Source organism: Aythya marila, assembly GCF_965140915.1.
Source record: "Aythya marila genome assembly, chromosome: 2".
Lineage (NCBI taxonomy): Eukaryota > Metazoa > Chordata > Aves > Anseriformes > Anatidae > Aythya > Aythya marila.
In genome coordinates, this window is record NC_139043.1 from 138505806 (window position 1) to 138522891 (window position 17086).

Here is a 17086-nt window from a genome sequence, read left to right on the forward strand (position 1 = left end):
TTCAAAACCAATCCTGTAATTCAGGGAAAAAAGGCCACTTTCTGTAAGTGGTAAAAATGTAAAAAAGTTGTATTGAATTCACAATCCACCTTCTGCAAATAACTTAAAAAAAAAAAAAAAAATGAATGCAAGGAACAACTACCAGTAAAGACCATAATTTTTCCTATCTCACAAACAAAGTATAGGCTACCTATTAATCTATTTCCCAAAACTGTAAAATATTCAAAGGCATTTTTACAGCCCAGTTTTGAAAGGAAGAAGGTGGACAAGTTGCTGAATTCACAACTGTGTTATGAAAATGAAGGCCAAAATCCTAAATTGCTTTACAGAAGGGATATATAAACTACATACTAGTCTCATTTAATTTTTCATCAAAAAACTAGCCACCTGGTACAGATTAGGCAGCACTCAGCAATGTTACCTAACACAAAGCGAAGGACACCATATCCACCAAGCCCGCGCAGGGAACTTAGAGAAACAGGCGGGATGTCATTACGTGGGCTGGAACGTGGCCAAAGCACTGCAGTTAATGTTCATGTTCTAGCCAAAAGTGCCACAGAATGACCTCATAAGGCTGTCAAGATTATGTGTGATCTGAAGGACAGCACCCACTTTCTCACAACACAGTGCATCCCAGTGACATGCTGCAGGACTGAGGGGGAGAGTGCCATACATTTAACGAACTTTTGATTATTTCAGGAAGCAGAGAAAAGCTGTTTTTCACTTCAGGTTCTTAGGTTTGGTGACCTAATTCTGGTTTGACTATTACACATGAAAAAAAAATATGAATAAGAGGTAGTAGCAATGATTAATAATCCATATGGGTAATTGTCCACATATGAGCATATGGAAAAATCGATACAAATAGGCACAACTGCCAGATAGTGGTGAAATAATGTGTAGATATACCAGAGCACTCATTGGTTTTAACAGTTGTGCTGCTAGGCACAAACATGCAAACAAGGAATCTTGTTGCACATTAGCAGGTTGTAAATTTCCAAATAAAATGCAGTGCTAAAAGTGAAAGGTTGTTTGTTTGTTTTTAATAGTACATCTGTTTTATTAAAATAGCAACACTTACATATTAAAACATGTCTGGTGTGAGGTGTCTGGTCACCTGAAATTTGTGTGGGAACAAATAGCATGAAGGGAAGCCCACCCATATCTCAGTGCATAAACTAGGCTAGTTCCTACATGAGCCATTATTAAATTAATGCTTACTCTTTTTTATTTTCCTGTAACAGGAATTGTTTTTTTGTTAAAACCAAAAATATCTGCTTAAATCATCATTCTTTCATAAATTTCTCTATAACTAAAATAAAAACAACAACAACAAAAACTGGTTAATACATAAACAATTTAATTTACTGAATGTTACAAATCTTGACGTGAGCCAGGACATTCCTAAGAAAGAAGTTTTATGATGCTCTTAAGACATCTGTAAAAACATCATTACGTTCCACAACATATAATTTTAAAAACGAGTGTGAATTATGGCCTTCCTATAAAAAGTGAATGTAAACTTTCAAAACAAACAAACAACAACAACAAAAAAACAACTCACTTGAACATCTGTTCATATCAGGCGTTCGGAGCCCATAGTACCCCGATGGGCAGGAATGCAAGCATTCACCATATTGTCTCATTCCTTCTCTTCGTAGGAAGAAGAATAACTTATGTTGGCATCTGATGCACCCATTATCCTTTGAACAAGATAAACAGCCTTTGCAAATTGGATTTGGTCCATAGCTAGCTGCAAAATAAGAAAAAAAATTACACTTTAAGATCATCTAGAAATTATTTTGGCTGGAGGTCCTCTTTCCTGTAAAGTGTTAGTTATCTACTGCATGATTACAAGTAGTTTTAAAAGAAAGGTTACACTCGCTGCTACACACCTGCACTGGCAAGTGAATAAAAAGAAATGTAATCTCTGTATTTTACACTAGTATGTAGGGCAATTTAATGAGCTTACTTTTTAAATAAAGCTACAAGCAAGTGAAGACCCAGCTATACAAAATTCACAATTACAACACAAATAAAATTCATATGCTGAATTCTAGTTTGAACCTGAGCATATTAGCACAAACTATCAGCAAAATATAAGAATATCAGCACCCTGATCTATGCACCTGGAATGATATTTCCATTGAAATACAGCACCGAAACCACAGCAATTTCTTGCTCCTGAACAGAGAGCAACATTGAGTTGCAAACTTAAGCAGCAAACCCTCTGCAGAACAGGTACAACACTAGCAATGCACATCCCATATCTGTTGAGGGTCTTAGTGCAGCTATCTACAAGTTTCTAGACAAAATGGGTCAAAAAAAAAAAATGCACAGACATGATGCTACATCTAGATACAATTATCATTTTATGTCAACAGCTATTATGTCTTCATATAAATTGTTTTATTGTTTGTTTTTATGACTTGAGTGATACTGCAACACAAATCCTAACAGCATCTTTAGTACCCTGTCTTTCTCCAGAGTCACAGAACACGCCCCTGCCCCCATGTGCACTCAACTTGTTCTGAGGCGCTGAGTCAGCACAGCAGGTTAGCAGAGGAACGATGGCTCAAGATGTTCCTGAAACCAGAATAACTTAATAGGACTTTTTAAATATTAAATTGGCCACAGGACCTCACAGAAATTTGCCAGTTTGAACCTGGTTTACTGTGAAAGGAGAGAGAAAGAAGAGAGAGAAAGAGAGAGAAAAAGAGAGAGAGAGAGAGAGATTATGCAACAGAAGGAAAGCATCTTTGAGGCGTCGTCATCTTTTTAATAGAGGCCACTCTGACAGCAGCTGGACAAAAGCAGGAGTATGTTTAATTGCTATATTTTAAAGTATTTAAAAGTATCCACACCCTAACATAGTACTCCAGTAATATTATTATATATAGAAGTATAAAAATGGTTGTTCAATGTCTGACTTCACCAGCAGAGCTGGGAAAAGAAGAAAAGAAAAAGCCCACCACCCTCTGGAACCAGTAGCTGATAAGCTTTACTCTCACCTTCGCACATCTGCACACCACATTCTCACTCCCTCACTGCTCCGTGCCCCCCACTATGCCTCTCCAAGTTCAGTACGACAGCAGTCAGTTTCTATCTTATACAAAACACTCCTGGTGGGTGGCAGGCAGGACAAGGAACCAAGCAATCTGGCATGAAACGGCTCGGCCAGTGGGACACTTTCTGAATGTTGGAGTCCTCTGGCACTAGGCTCATGTTCTGATATTCTCTTGATGGGAATCGAACCCTTATCCTCTATGGTACACATACTGCTACTCCTCAGCTATCTTAAGCCCTTTGCAATGACACATCCTACAAGACCAACTGCCTTAAATACCTGAACATTGCACACATCCTGTTGTCCACAAGACCTCTGATTTAACTTTTCCTATCATTCATCTCGCAAATACTCTCATTCTTCAAAGACATACGAGAAGGGAAACAAACAGATGAGCTAGGCCTGAAAGCATCCCTCATCTCACTGTCAGCAGGGACTGCCTTTCTGTAACCACATCAATTAGTATGTGACCATGTACTCCAAAGCAATTGTTGCTTAACACGTGGTGGGCAATCCTGTAGACCTCTGGGTCCCCTTTTAGTCTCCTTGCATCTGACTCTCAGCAAATCTGTACCTCAGCTTGCTCAAGGTTCCTCACAGAAACCTGTACTTTAACAAAGGAATTGAAAAGAACAAAGCAAAAGTAAATCTGCAAGATACTTCAATTAATTCATTACTCAGAAATTTTTGGAGTTTGAAACACCAGAAGTCAGGATCTCATATCCAGCATGTTGTTTCTACCACAAATCAAGGATGTTTTTCCTCTCTGTCCCTCTTGAGCAGCTGCACAATATTGTCATCAAAGAAGCCAGCTCCCCCACTTCACTCCAGGTTTCAGCCTTGCATGTCCGCCTTCTGCAACTGTCACTCTATCCCTATGCTCTCTTTTGGAGTAAGCTAACTCTTTCCACAACATAAGCCACACATACCTCTGGGAAGTCTGCTCTGGGGAATCCACCAAGTAGGCAGCATGATGCCTGCAGTCCTCACACCCTTTTCTAGCAGTTTTGTGCAGGCGTCCCCCCATACACCAGCGGTACAACTTTCATTAGGGGTGCCCCGTAGACTCACCACCCAATAAGCAAGACCTGTCATAAAAAAACACTATCTAAACACAAAGTATGATCCTTGCATTATTTCAGAAGCTGAACATATAAGCTGTTTTTTTATGATTTGACTTAGCACAACCATCTGGGGCCAAGAAGAAATATAAGGCCAAATGTTAAACAGCATGGACATAGCTAAAGGCTACTATTCTCAAGAGTGTGGTTTGGGGAGCAGGGATTACAGTCTGGAGCAGATGTATTTGTAATGTCCATGTTGGTCTTATCCCCTTCCCTCACTGACCCCTGACAAAATTCAGACTTCTTGGCTACAAAACATGTCTCTGTTTGACTCTACTGTCCACCTTTCCTTTATCTATGACTGTCCACATGTTATTCTCCTTTTTTTTTTTTCTTTTTTTTTTCTTTCTCTATTTCTGGTAAAATGCTTTTGGTGTTCACCCTTTGTTCTGCAGACAAATTTAATTATGCTGACTTACTTGGGCTTCAGAGATGTTCAGGCATATTCTCACATGAAATGGAGCTAATAGCATAAAAATGATCATCCATTACTTTGTGTTACTATTTGTTTAGGAGATGAAGGGTAAATCTTTCACAACTTCAGGTCAACAACACAGGATATGATAAGGTTCAGTAACAGCTATTTTGTAAGTTGTGCATAATTATCCCCAAATTTTATCTCATATTTAGGTTCCCCAAATTGTCACATCTAGCCTGTTCTTTACCTTAACAAATTTGAAAATTTCTCTGCCTGTAGTTTTTCCTCTGATACAAATGTTATGAGGTTCAGTATTAAAACTAGCAAACTGCTCTGAAATCCTCACGTGCTAGTTGTTATAGATGAGGCACATGTATTACTACTTAAATGTCTGATTATTAGACACACTGATTTTGGATAACAGATAACACTGATTTTGGATAACAGTCGTCACATAGTGATGACTTTTCCTCTTGCTCTCTTGTTTCTAAGTTATATAAAAAACAAACAAACAAAACAAAACAAAACAAACAAACAAACAAAAAAACACTAAAAATACATCAGATAATTTTCTCTTTTCTTTACCACACTAGCCCCCCCCCCCCCAAAAAAAAAAAAAAAAAATAAAATAGTGAAGAGTTATACAATGATAAGGGGAGAAAATATGGGGAGAGAACAAGATTTGTATGCTATAATAAAGAGTGTAGACTTTATGACAGAATCTGAAAACTTCTGAATGTGCTGTTTAGGCAACAAACTGAACAATTTCAAAGTATTTTGCATACAGTAAGTTATTGTAAAGTGTGTGTCACAGAAACAGCTTTCTTCTACTTTGTTGCTGCTTATATTCTTGCAGAGCTTCATGGCAAGCATACTGGCTTCTTCTGCAACCTTTTTGTCAGTTCAACTTGTCCCATAGCAGGAAAAATCATGACATGTTCTACTGCTAAATTACTTGGATACTGAACACATGCTTTAACAAATCAAATGCTCCAGCAATTTTTTCAGCATCACATAAGCATGCCATCTTGAAGATATCAACTTAACTATACTCACAGGCTATAATGAAATTCTACAAAACCCTCAACCCCTCAGAAAGTTTTCCCTTTACATCTTGCTTTAACACAACAAATACAATATATTCTTATTGTATATAGCTTTTTCAGTTCTCATAGAATTGCTCCTTGAATGAGGAAGTGAATGCCTCTGTGTTCAGCAGGAACATCTATACACTTCCTTTTGAATTTCTTCATAACTTTTTTTTTCCCTTCTCTATTAGACTGCAAGAAAAAAAAAATAACAAGCTTATAAAACTTGGTCAATCACATTCCAAGTTACCAGTTGCATCATATGCAATGTAAAACATCATACTCAGTTCTCACATCTTGATTTCAGCTCTGCCTGGAACACCCTCCTTGACTCTGTGTGCCAGGCAGGCAGATTTTCTCCATCCAAATCCCTCATGAAAACTCACTCCTTCCACAAGGCCCACAAATGTTAACCAGTGTCAGAACGCTGCTGTCGTCACATCATAAAACCAAAAATGCACACATGCTCTAACTTAGCACCATCCTCTTGGTCTCAAAGCACATGATTGCTCTGGCTGTCTGTTAACTTTGTGAGCTCCTTGCAGCAGAAGCAACGTTTTGTACAGCCACACAGGTATGTATCTGGGTGTGAACACTGCACATAAACACAAACACACACCTTTATATAGATAGTGTGTTTTCTATTTCTTCTGCTTGCTGCTTCTACAGCTACATTATAGGGCATCCTCTGTATTTAAATAAAAAGCATTTACAGACTTGATTCCCTGTGTTGCTTTTTTATTTTAAATCTGGGATTAAATACACCATTAGAAAAGGTTACTTGAGAACACAGACTAATACCCAAACACTGAATGAAACACTTCTGAACTCTAAGAGTGTTCAAAGTTTCATGGTTTGGATCCATATCAAGTAAAATCAAATGTCAGCTAATTACTTTAACTCTTGTCTGGATCAAATGTATTAAAACCACTTCAGCAATATGGCTTAAAGTGAATTGTTATGACTATTTGAAATCACAAGAGAACCAACAGTACAAAATGAGTCTAGTCTGTTCCCCACAATAATACAAGTTGCTCTGTGAGCAAGAGAACTAACAGCATTCCTATGGATTTTAATGTCTTGCAGCCCACACCACAATAACTGCTACTAATTTGAGCCTTTCTTGTATACCCACTTCCTAGCTGTCACAAATCTCTTCAAAACCTAGTGCTCCACTTCACCCCAAGAACATGCCCGTAAAAACCAAGTTGAAATGGACAAATGGATACAAAACCAATCAAAGAAAGACGAGGACCTGGCAGAGTGAACAGGTGCTAGAAAACATCATTACTTTAACATCATTTCTTTAAAGGGTCAGAATAGCTTGCTCATTGTGATCTTAAAATCACTCAATGCCTGTTCATTGTGTCACTACTTACCTGTTTAGTTTTGGCCTTTTGAATTCTCTGAAGCCAGAAACTGGGGTTATTGGTACAACAGCCCACTTAATGACACTCTTGCCCTGACTGGGATTGCAGCTACATGAACATTGATAATCGGAGTTTAGCTCAAATCTAGCAGAAATGCCTCTGAGACATTTATCATTGCAAACATGAGGTGTGCACATGGTACTTGGAGGAGCAAAGCAACTAAAACACCATTACTAGCTGCATTTAAAGTAGAAAGAATAGATTCAGAATTCAGTTAATGCTATAAAGATAGCATATATCATACTATACATATATCTGCAGTGCAAGCAAATAAACAAGAATACACTCTTGCTTGGCATATGACTTCAGAATGGAACAATGATTACAGCCATATAGGTGCACCAATATTATATACTATAGTTAAAAACTATCTAATAGGTTATTAACTTATTGGTTAATAATTTTCTTGGCTGGCCAAGAGAACAACATATTTTTCATTAGAGCTGGGGGGGGGAAGTAAGTTTTGGATAGAAAACTTCAGGAAAAAAAAAAAAAAAAAAAAAAAAAGAAAAAAAATGACTAGTTAACTCTAGTCATTCATTGTCTTAATTTAAGAGAATTATGATATTCAAGGTCAAAGGGGACTTTTGTGATCAATTAGTTCACTGCCCTGTACAAAGCAGCCACAGAACTTGTGCTTTACTAAAACATATCATTTAAGAAACCACTCAGACTTGATTTTAAAATTTTCAGTGGCAAGGAAACTACCACAACCTTTGTTAAGATATCATAGGGGCTAATCACTCTCACTGTTGAAAACCTGCAATGGAATTTTGAACTTCAAATAACAACCACTGGACCTTTTTATATCTTTGTCTGCCAGATTGTTAACAGTTTTTCAATGTTTTTTCCCCAATGTAGACACTCTGATCAGGTCAACTCTTAGCCTTCTCATGGGCAAGATAAACAGAGCAAGATTCCAGAATGTCTCACCGCAAGGCAAAGTATCCAGTCCTTTGATCAATCCCTTACCATTTTATCAACAGACTTATGGACACCAAAAAAGAACTCAGCAGTGGAAAAGTGATTGTACCAGTGCCAAATACAGAAGCGATACAGCTTCTCTACTATTCCTAGATATTACTCGCTTGAAACATTCACGTATTATGTAACTTCTTTTGACCACAAAAATACTGGCTCACAAGTACCACACTGCTCTGCATAGGAAGCAGACATTTTGTTCCCCAGTGCATTTTGCAGTAACACTGCAGATCACCCAGCGTTAATCATTTTCAGGTCACCGATCCTTAAACACCTGGGATCACTCTCTTCCAAGTTGTCCACAGCCCAGAGTGTTTCCCAGGATGCCACTCTTCCTCTGAAGACAAACTGTAGGGTGGCATTTCACTTCAATAAATATGGTACAAATCTCCTTAAATTTATGCTTACAGTATCACAGAATGGTTTGGTTGGAAGGGACCTTAAAGATGCCATGGGCAGGGACACCTCCCACTAGACCAGGTTGCTCAACCCTCCATCCAACCTGGTCTTGAACACTTCCAAGGATGGGGTATTCACAGCTTCTCTGGGCAACCTGTGCCAGTGCATCATAGTAAAGAATTTCTTCCTTATATCTAATCTAAATCTTTAACTTAGACCATTCCCCCATGTTCTATCACTACACCCCCTGACAAAGAGTACCTCTACAGCTTTCCTGCAGTGTCCTTTGGATACTGGCAGCTCACTATAAGGTCTCCTTGCAGCCTTCCCTTCTCCAGGCTGAATAACCCCAATTTTCTCAGACTGTCTTAGCAGGAGAGGTGTTCCAGCCCTCTGATATGCCTTCATGGCCCTCCTCTGGACCTGCTCCTGTGCTGGGGCTGCAGAGCTGAATGCAGTACTCCAACTGAGGTCTTTCAAGGGTGGAATAAAATAGTGGGGGATCATTTCCCTTGATGTCTTGCCCATCCTTATTTTGATATGGCCCAGGATACAATTGGCTTTCTGAGCTGCAAGCACATATTGCAATAGCTCGTAAGTCAGCAATTTTATCTGTATGGCATTATGAAACCATTTTTGACTTCCTTTAGAGGTTTTAATTATATTTCAATATCATAAGTTTACATTTAAGCCGCTAACATTCATAATCCTTTCCTTTGTAATCCTCATTCCTTTGTTAGCGATACAATGTTCTCTGATTATTCTTGCCTCAGAAGCTTTCTCTTTATACTACCTATATTTCAAAGATAGTGCATTTTTATTCTACTTCCAGATCAAAATACTTCACTTTTGTTACATGGTCAAATACTTCCAGAGATTTCTGTACTGTTTTCCCTACCACTGTGGTAGGGATAATCACTGTAAAGACACATAAGATACCATTGCTGTCAAGCACCCAGGCAGGTCTTAAGGAATAGCCTATACATTGAGATATTCTGCAATACTTAGAAACCATAGACACTATCAACACTGGATACTTGCTACCAAATTCAGAAGCCTACTTAATAATAAAATGACAACATATGGTATGTTTGTTTCAGGATGCCTTGGTTGCTCAGATAGTTTGAGAACATTACTGATGCTCTTTCTTAGCTTAACCAATCACAGAAATGTGTTAGCCATCTTACATCATTCATCCATCTAGATCTTTTACAGACATCTCTTGCAATTTACTTTCTGGATATCTGCCATCAGTTGGAAACATTTAACTCCCCTATTCCACTTCTGCTACTTATGGCCTATCAATCCTCACCTTCATCTGTAGAGCCTTCAGCTCTACTGAATGGTGCTTCGTGGTTCTATTTCAGTTATGAATCCTCCTCCACAATTTCTTTCTATTTAGTTCCTAAGGGGACAGTTCCTTTCTCCCTGAAAATGGAATAGCATTGTTTCCTAAGCCTGGTTGCTCAGAGTTACTCCATCTCCCCAGCATTCCCCAGTGACTATACTTGTCCTTCCAGTCTAGAAATCCAGAGCTGTCCAAATTTACATTTTATGCACAGGAAGTCATTACTGGCTACAGGATGGAAAAAATAAAATAAAAAAAAAAAAAAACACCACAGAACTGTGGAACATCTGTTGCAGGTCACAAACGTCACTATCACCTGTCATCCTAAATATTTAGAATCGAAATAGATACAGAGAGGAAAGTTTCCCATTCCCTGTTCAAACGCCCTTGGAAACATTAGCTTTTATTGCTGTTTGCTGTTCACAGGTTCACCAGTTTTATCCTAGGTCATCCTGTTGTCACTGGCAGAGTAATACAACACTAATATTTGAAACACTGGGGATAAAAAAAGGCTCAAGCGTCACAGCCAGAGTGCATACAGAAACAAAACAAAACAAAGTAAAATAAAATGAAATAAACTAAAAATAAAAACAAACAAACAAAAAAATCCTCCCTGTATGTTCATGTACAAGGGCAGTGACACAGCCAGCCTAGGAGAGGGGAAAAAAAGCCTCACCAACCAACTGGTTCACAAGTTTACAAATGCCACTTTTACAGGTCATTTATCTTGAAGCCTTGCCACCCAAAATACCTATGTTTGTGTTCAGAAGTCATATATGATTTACTTTCATGTACCTGTTTCCAATCCCATTTCTGAGTTTTAATTTATAGGCCAATACACTTCGGTTATAGTAAGAAATTGCATTAAATCAACTAACAGACCAGCCATTTAATTTAATGCATTCAAGTTGTTGATTTGTAAAGTGGCAGCTTCAGTATTATCACACTGAGTGGCTGCTTCAGTTCCTATCACACAAGAACCCCTCCAAAATGCCCTCTGTTTCATTTGCTTATGAGCTGTTAGAATCATGTTGGGTTTTCTTTTTTCTTTCTTTCTTTTTTTTTTTTTTTAAAGGAACCCTGAACAGCAATAACAAAATATGGCCAATAGATGCCCATCTCTGTACTGTTTGCACAGCTGTGAGCAGTTTTCCTTTACTACAATCTCAAAATTTCCTATCTTATCTGGCATCTTCAGTCTCTGTAAAAGTACCCATAACATAAGCTTTAAATAAACTTCCATCAAGTAGTTTTATGATTTGGGATACTTTATAAACCCCAGATAATTTGATTAAATGCTGGAAGCTTCATGTACACTAGCCTCAGAAATCCTAAACATAAAGGCTAACAGGATTTTTAACATTCAGCATTTTTGGAGGATAACTTGCCTTCCAATTTATCTTATTTAGATTTTGCATTAATTACTCCTTTAGTTTTCTACAGGTCTACAGAGTAGAACACAGAAATCCTCCAAAGCCAGTACTTAAAAAGACAAAAAATATCACATCTGAGATTCATGGTTGCTCCCCAAAGGCCAGCAATTCAAACATGCAGACGACTGCACAGAATAATTAGAATCATAGAATCATAAAGGTTGGAAAAGACCTTCAGGATCATCTGGTCCAATCCTACCAACAATATTACTCACTAAACCATGTCCCTAAGCACCACATCCAACCTTTCCTTGAACACCCTCAGGGACAGTAACTACACCACCTCCCTGGGCAACCCGTTCCAATGGCTGACTGCTCTTTCTGAGAAGACATGTCTCCTCATTTCCAACCTGAACCTCTCCTGGTGCAAGTTGAGGCCATTCCCTCTAGTCCTATCACTATCTAGTCCTATCACTAGTGAGAAGAGGCTGACCCCCAGCTCCCCACAGCTTCCTTTCAGGTAATTGTAGAGAGCAATAGTCTCCCCTGAGAGCAATAAGGTCTCCCTTGAAAGTTGCTCCTCCTGAACAGACTTATAAAATTCATATTCCTCAGCTAAAGCATCCACTTTCACCTTTATCTTTTTAACTTATATCTGCTCTATCTCACCTATGGATGAGGCCCAGGAGTTCCTTGTAGGACTTATATGCAGGAAGAGGGTGTTGGGAATGATTGCTCATTGCTCATAGCCCCTGTGTTCCCCAGTTCATTTTGAGTGGGAAGTTTACCTGTTTTCCATTGGAAATCTCATTTGGAAGCATGAGCAGATGCTCAAATGCTGGTAGTTCTAATGCGTATACTGATAGTATAACTATGAACAAATAGTTATACTGATTTCAGAGACTTACTATACCTTGGAAACACTGTGTTTATTTACTGTGTTAATGCAGACACTGCAAAGATAAACAAAAAAACACTTTTTTACTTTCCTTATAACACCATGCTTGCTGGTAGGGTGATCTCGGCAGTGAGACCACAAAGCATTGTTTTTCCACCTCTCAGGTGATTAAAACTCATTTGGTCACCAGTTCCAGAGCTTTCCATTTCAAGTTCCCATGCTATAATCATCTAAAAATGCACAGGCTGTCACAGCCTATTTCTTAATTACAAAATTGTAGAGGAATGCTTTTTCCCCATCTACATATGAGTGCCACTATCTGACAGCACACTCATCATCAAACTTCATCCAGCATGTTGCTGCTGCAGATCAACATCTGGTCCACAAATCCTATTGGAATATAGTCCCAGGCATTTAAATAAATTCATTTTGTCAAACCTTTTCATATCTAGAATATTTCACTTAGATGCTGTGAAAAAGATTCATCTCTACCATGCAGGTGAGTAAATAGAGATTTAAAGTTTTTCCCCTTTGGTGGTGTGTTTACTTTGTGTTTTATTGTACGTTATAACTTTTCCAAGCACTGAAAGCTGCAGGGATCCAACATAGAGGCATTCCAACAAAAACAGAGTTCCAAACCAAGATCCACCCAAACCGCTGAAGACAAAACATTATTGGAAGCATTAAAGCTAAAGAGGTGAAGATCCAGAACACTCTGCTTAAGACACTAAATACAATGACATATAAGACTTTATGCATGACATTTCACTTTGCCACTTCATACTTTTACTGACCAGTCCTTAAAAAGGTAGAAAAGATTGAGGGAAAAAAAAAAAAAAAAAAAACTGAAGCCTGGAACATCATTTCCTGGAAGATTAAATTTAACATATTTTTGAATGTGATAGATATTAAATCTAGACTCCTAGGCTGGACAATACATATAGCAATTTCAACAGAAATAAGCAAAAGGAAAAATTGTATTTTCTTTTTCATTGTTAGATTAGGCACCACTAATGACCACATGCTTAACTATTGTTTACTATCACATTTTTATGTGCAACAGGAACTGGCATGTAACGGAAATGCCAAACAAATAAATATTTGACTGTGGATTGTAAATCTGTAATAGTGAAGAACAAGCCTTATTTCTTCAGTTTATATAGCAGTGAACACACTGGTTAGTGTTTCATAAATACCAAACTTCTGAAATGTTGAGCAGGATGGACATGCAGCTTTTAAAAAAAGGTAAAAAATATTAAACTGAAAGGTACAGAAAATCAAACCACCTAAGAATGAAGAAATCTAAGGTTTAGATAACTGGGAATAGTCTGTAAAATTTAACAGCATCAGTCATAAAAAGCTGAGTAGGAATCTTTAAAATGCATGAGAGATTATATTCACAGTGTCTTAAGTTTTACAACATAAATGCAGTACTGGTCCTTATATTGGACACAAGACAGCTCCTAGCAAAGCTTCTGTAGGAGTTTGTACAAGCCTTGTTGCCAGCTGTCCAAGCCTGATAGAGGTAGCCTGAGTTTCAGGTTAAGCACTAGGTTGAGAATGAAGCTAGGACCACACAAAGTATAATCACACACATAGCAGGAGGCTGGACAAGGGACATCCCAAGGTCTCTTTCAGCCCTCCCAAGGTCTCTTTCACCCTTTGGTCCTGTGACCTGCATCTGAAGTCTCAGGTTTCACTTCTTGTTTGAAGGAGAAGGCAGCCTGAGCTACGTGATGTGCAACACAGCTCTGACGGAGGGATGGGTAACAAAGCACATGGGAATATGGGAGGTTTTCTCTACGTCCAGATGTATCCCATTTCACAGGAGATCCCACAGAGGAAGGCAGAAAGTTTCACAAGGAATGAAATAGAAACAAATCAGTTTGGAAATGTGCTTTAACTACTAATAAGGGAACCAAAAACTATCTTCACAACTGGAAGTAACTCTCCCCAGACAAAATGAGAGAAAAATTTGCAAAAGCTTACCAAAGGAAAAAGGCCTACAGGTAGCAATGCAGCTCAGCTCAAACCATGTGAAATTCAGAAAAACACAAGACAACATCTACCACTGTCCAAAGCATTCTGAAAGTTCCCCTTACAGATACCTTCATTTTGAAAAGAGCAGAGAGGATGTGCCAGAATGACAGGTGGCAACTTCCTGCCTCCTGTGAACAGAGGGCTTTGCACAAGGATAAAGCCACTATGCCCTGTATTGTCTTGTTCACCAGAACAAAGGTTTCATTAAAATCACACCTAAAATTAGAATGTGGGTATGGATACTCACTTTGCATTACCAGTAGAAAGGGCTGTATGTTCAAATGCTAAAAATTGCACCCATGCCCAATTGTTCCACACGATGAGGCTGTGATAAGTAGTGATGGGGACACTGTTCTGCATCAGGCAAACCATTACCCTTTAATGTCACAGGCAACATGTGTACAGCAACTCCAAGACATATAAAGCTCTCACTCACAAAACTAGAGCTTTGTGGGGTTCAGAGGACTTCCAGCCCTCTGAAGAGACCAGGATAATTTTTTCCTTAGTTATCAGCTATCAGAAAAGAAAAATGACATCCCAGAAAACTTTGGCATTGAGAAATCTGATATGAAATATGTCTGATTGAGCATTAAAAACAGTGATAATGAAAGAAGCTCTAAATTCTTCTTCTAATATGATTTGGGGCTGTTTTTTTGTTTGGCTGGTTTGGTTTCATTATGTTGATTTAAAGACCGCTAATTTAGTGTGCTTGCTATGGGGTAATTCAAAATTAGATTACCTTTTAAGACAAGAAACAGGTAATCGTTGATCACAAATTAGCAGTTGGAAATGCCTCTGTGAGTTTTGGTCTGGCTGCATTTCCTCTGTCCAAGCAATACATAGCATAAGCCAGAAATGTGACTATTGGAAGTTTGCAAGGGCCAGATTTGCCAAGCTTAAATTACTTGTTGGCATAATTGACTGGAAACAAAAATTAGATGTTGGGAAGAGTTAAAATAGGGAATTTTTAAAGGAAATTCTACTGGATGAATAACAAGCCATAGTTCCACATGTACTAAAAAAAAAAACAAACCAAACAAACAAAACAACAACAACAAAGTATGGCGAAAGACCATTCTGACTGAAAAAGTAAAGAAAAACATGTGGAAATGGCATTAAAATAAAGCTTCAAAGGATGGGAAAACAAGACAAATAACAAATAATGTAAGTTAAAAAATTGAGATAACTGACCAAAAAAAAAAAAAAAACTCAAAGGGTTCAAAAACAATAATGAAAATAACTCAAACTCCACCTCTTTAAATCCTCAAAATCCCCAAACTCAATACTGAATAGAGACTAGAACAACAAACCATATTTCTAACACTTAAAATAACACAGAGAAAGCAAAAGACCCTAACAGTTACACCTCATGTTTGGAATAAAGCAGGATGTATCCACCCAATGTGGTAACATAGCTGTATTCCAAAGGCTGCCACCCCTATGAAGCAAAGCTATGCAAGACCATTTGCCAAAGAGAAAGATAAATAAATAAACTATCACTTCCATTGAATTGCTAAAAGCACTTACTATTTCCCTTTACAGTTTTTTTTAAGTGTTAGAAAACAGAGGAAAGCCCGACAGCTTGTGGACAACTTATGTACCAAGCACGGAACTACAGACCAAACCACCAAATCACCAACCATCAATTTCAGGTGGGAAAAAAATAATTTTTTAAGAAAGTGTTGCATCATCAAGAAAGAGATACTAAATATACATACGTATGTGTGCAATGTATGTGTAGGTATAAGAAGCATGGTTTGGAATCAAATTAAACTGTTACTCTCTATGAGCATGGAAGGAAATAAAACTGTTGACAAAGCTATCATTTCATTTCTTCAAGTCATTTGACAGTATGACATGGCATTTTGATTTTAAAATCTAGCTTACCAACAAATCTCTAAACATATACATATATTAGGAATTACTCAATGTTTACCAAAAAGAGGATCAATAAATAAACATAAATCTTTCCTAGTACCATCTGCAGGTGACAAAAGTTGATGGGTTAACATGTCATCAGAAGCAACCATTCCTGGTACGAGTAACCTCAAGACTACACAAAATCCAGCAAATGCAATTGAACAAATGTAAATGCGAGCTATCCAGGTGAAGGAATGGAGACAGTCCGTTCTGTTGATGATGACAACTAGACGATGAAGTAAGGTTTGAAATAAAACTGGATGCATCCACCCTGCAATTAAACACTGGAATGTGTTGCCTGTAAGATGGAAGCAAGGGGAGAAGAGAGTGGGAAGAGGTTTGGAGTGTCTTGGAGCCCTTTTTTATGAGACTTCCTCTCTCTTCAGAGGATATATTCTTACAATCCACTTCTGGGATAACATATTTGGTTCTTGCCCTTAGAAATGTCAAGCAAGCACTTCAGAATACGTGAATTGTGAGTGTCTATCATCAGTGTGCTTATAAATCAGGAATCCTAATCAGCCCCTATAAACTGAGCTTTGTTCATCAACACGGAACAGTCTTAGAGCTGTATTTTCTTCAAATTAACCTGAACTGAAAAATGCATTCCAACTATGCATCTAACATGCTTCAACATGTAGCATACACTCAGTTCACAGGACCACATTAAAGCTAGCCCCAAGTAAAACCCTGAAATGCCTAAACACTGTTTAAAGTGTAGTCACCAGGTCTCCAGAACTAATTATTCAGATATATAAATGCACCCCACTGGGCCTCATTTCTTGCTATCATAGATACATCCAGCCTGTCTCCCTCATCCCAGGCAGGACACAAATGTCTGGACTGCCCTTGATAGTCTCATGGCTTGGTAGTCTCATGGCACAACTACAGGCCAGGTGGAGAATGGATGGAGAGAGGCCCTGAGAAGGACCTGGTAGTATTGGTTGATGAGAAGCTCAGCATGAGCCAGCAATGTGCACTTGAAGCCCAGAAAGCCAGC

General features: G+C 38.2%; 1 protein-coding gene across 6 annotated transcripts in view; it reads right to left on the minus strand.

Moving 5' to 3' along the window:
• RSPO2 (R-spondin 2) overlaps window positions 1-17086 on the minus strand; it is a 113364-nt gene that overhangs the window by 57565 nt on the left and 38713 nt on the right. For 5 of the 6 annotated variants that reach the window (XM_082752769.1, XM_082752768.1, XM_082752771.1 and 2 more), the window contains one exon: window positions 1565-1753. In XM_082752769.1, the coding sequence (XP_082608895.1) occupies window positions 1565-1753 (189 nt within the window). The remainder of the gene's footprint in view (window positions 1-1564; window positions 1754-17086) is intronic. The other variant, XM_082752773.1, reaches the window with a different exon arrangement.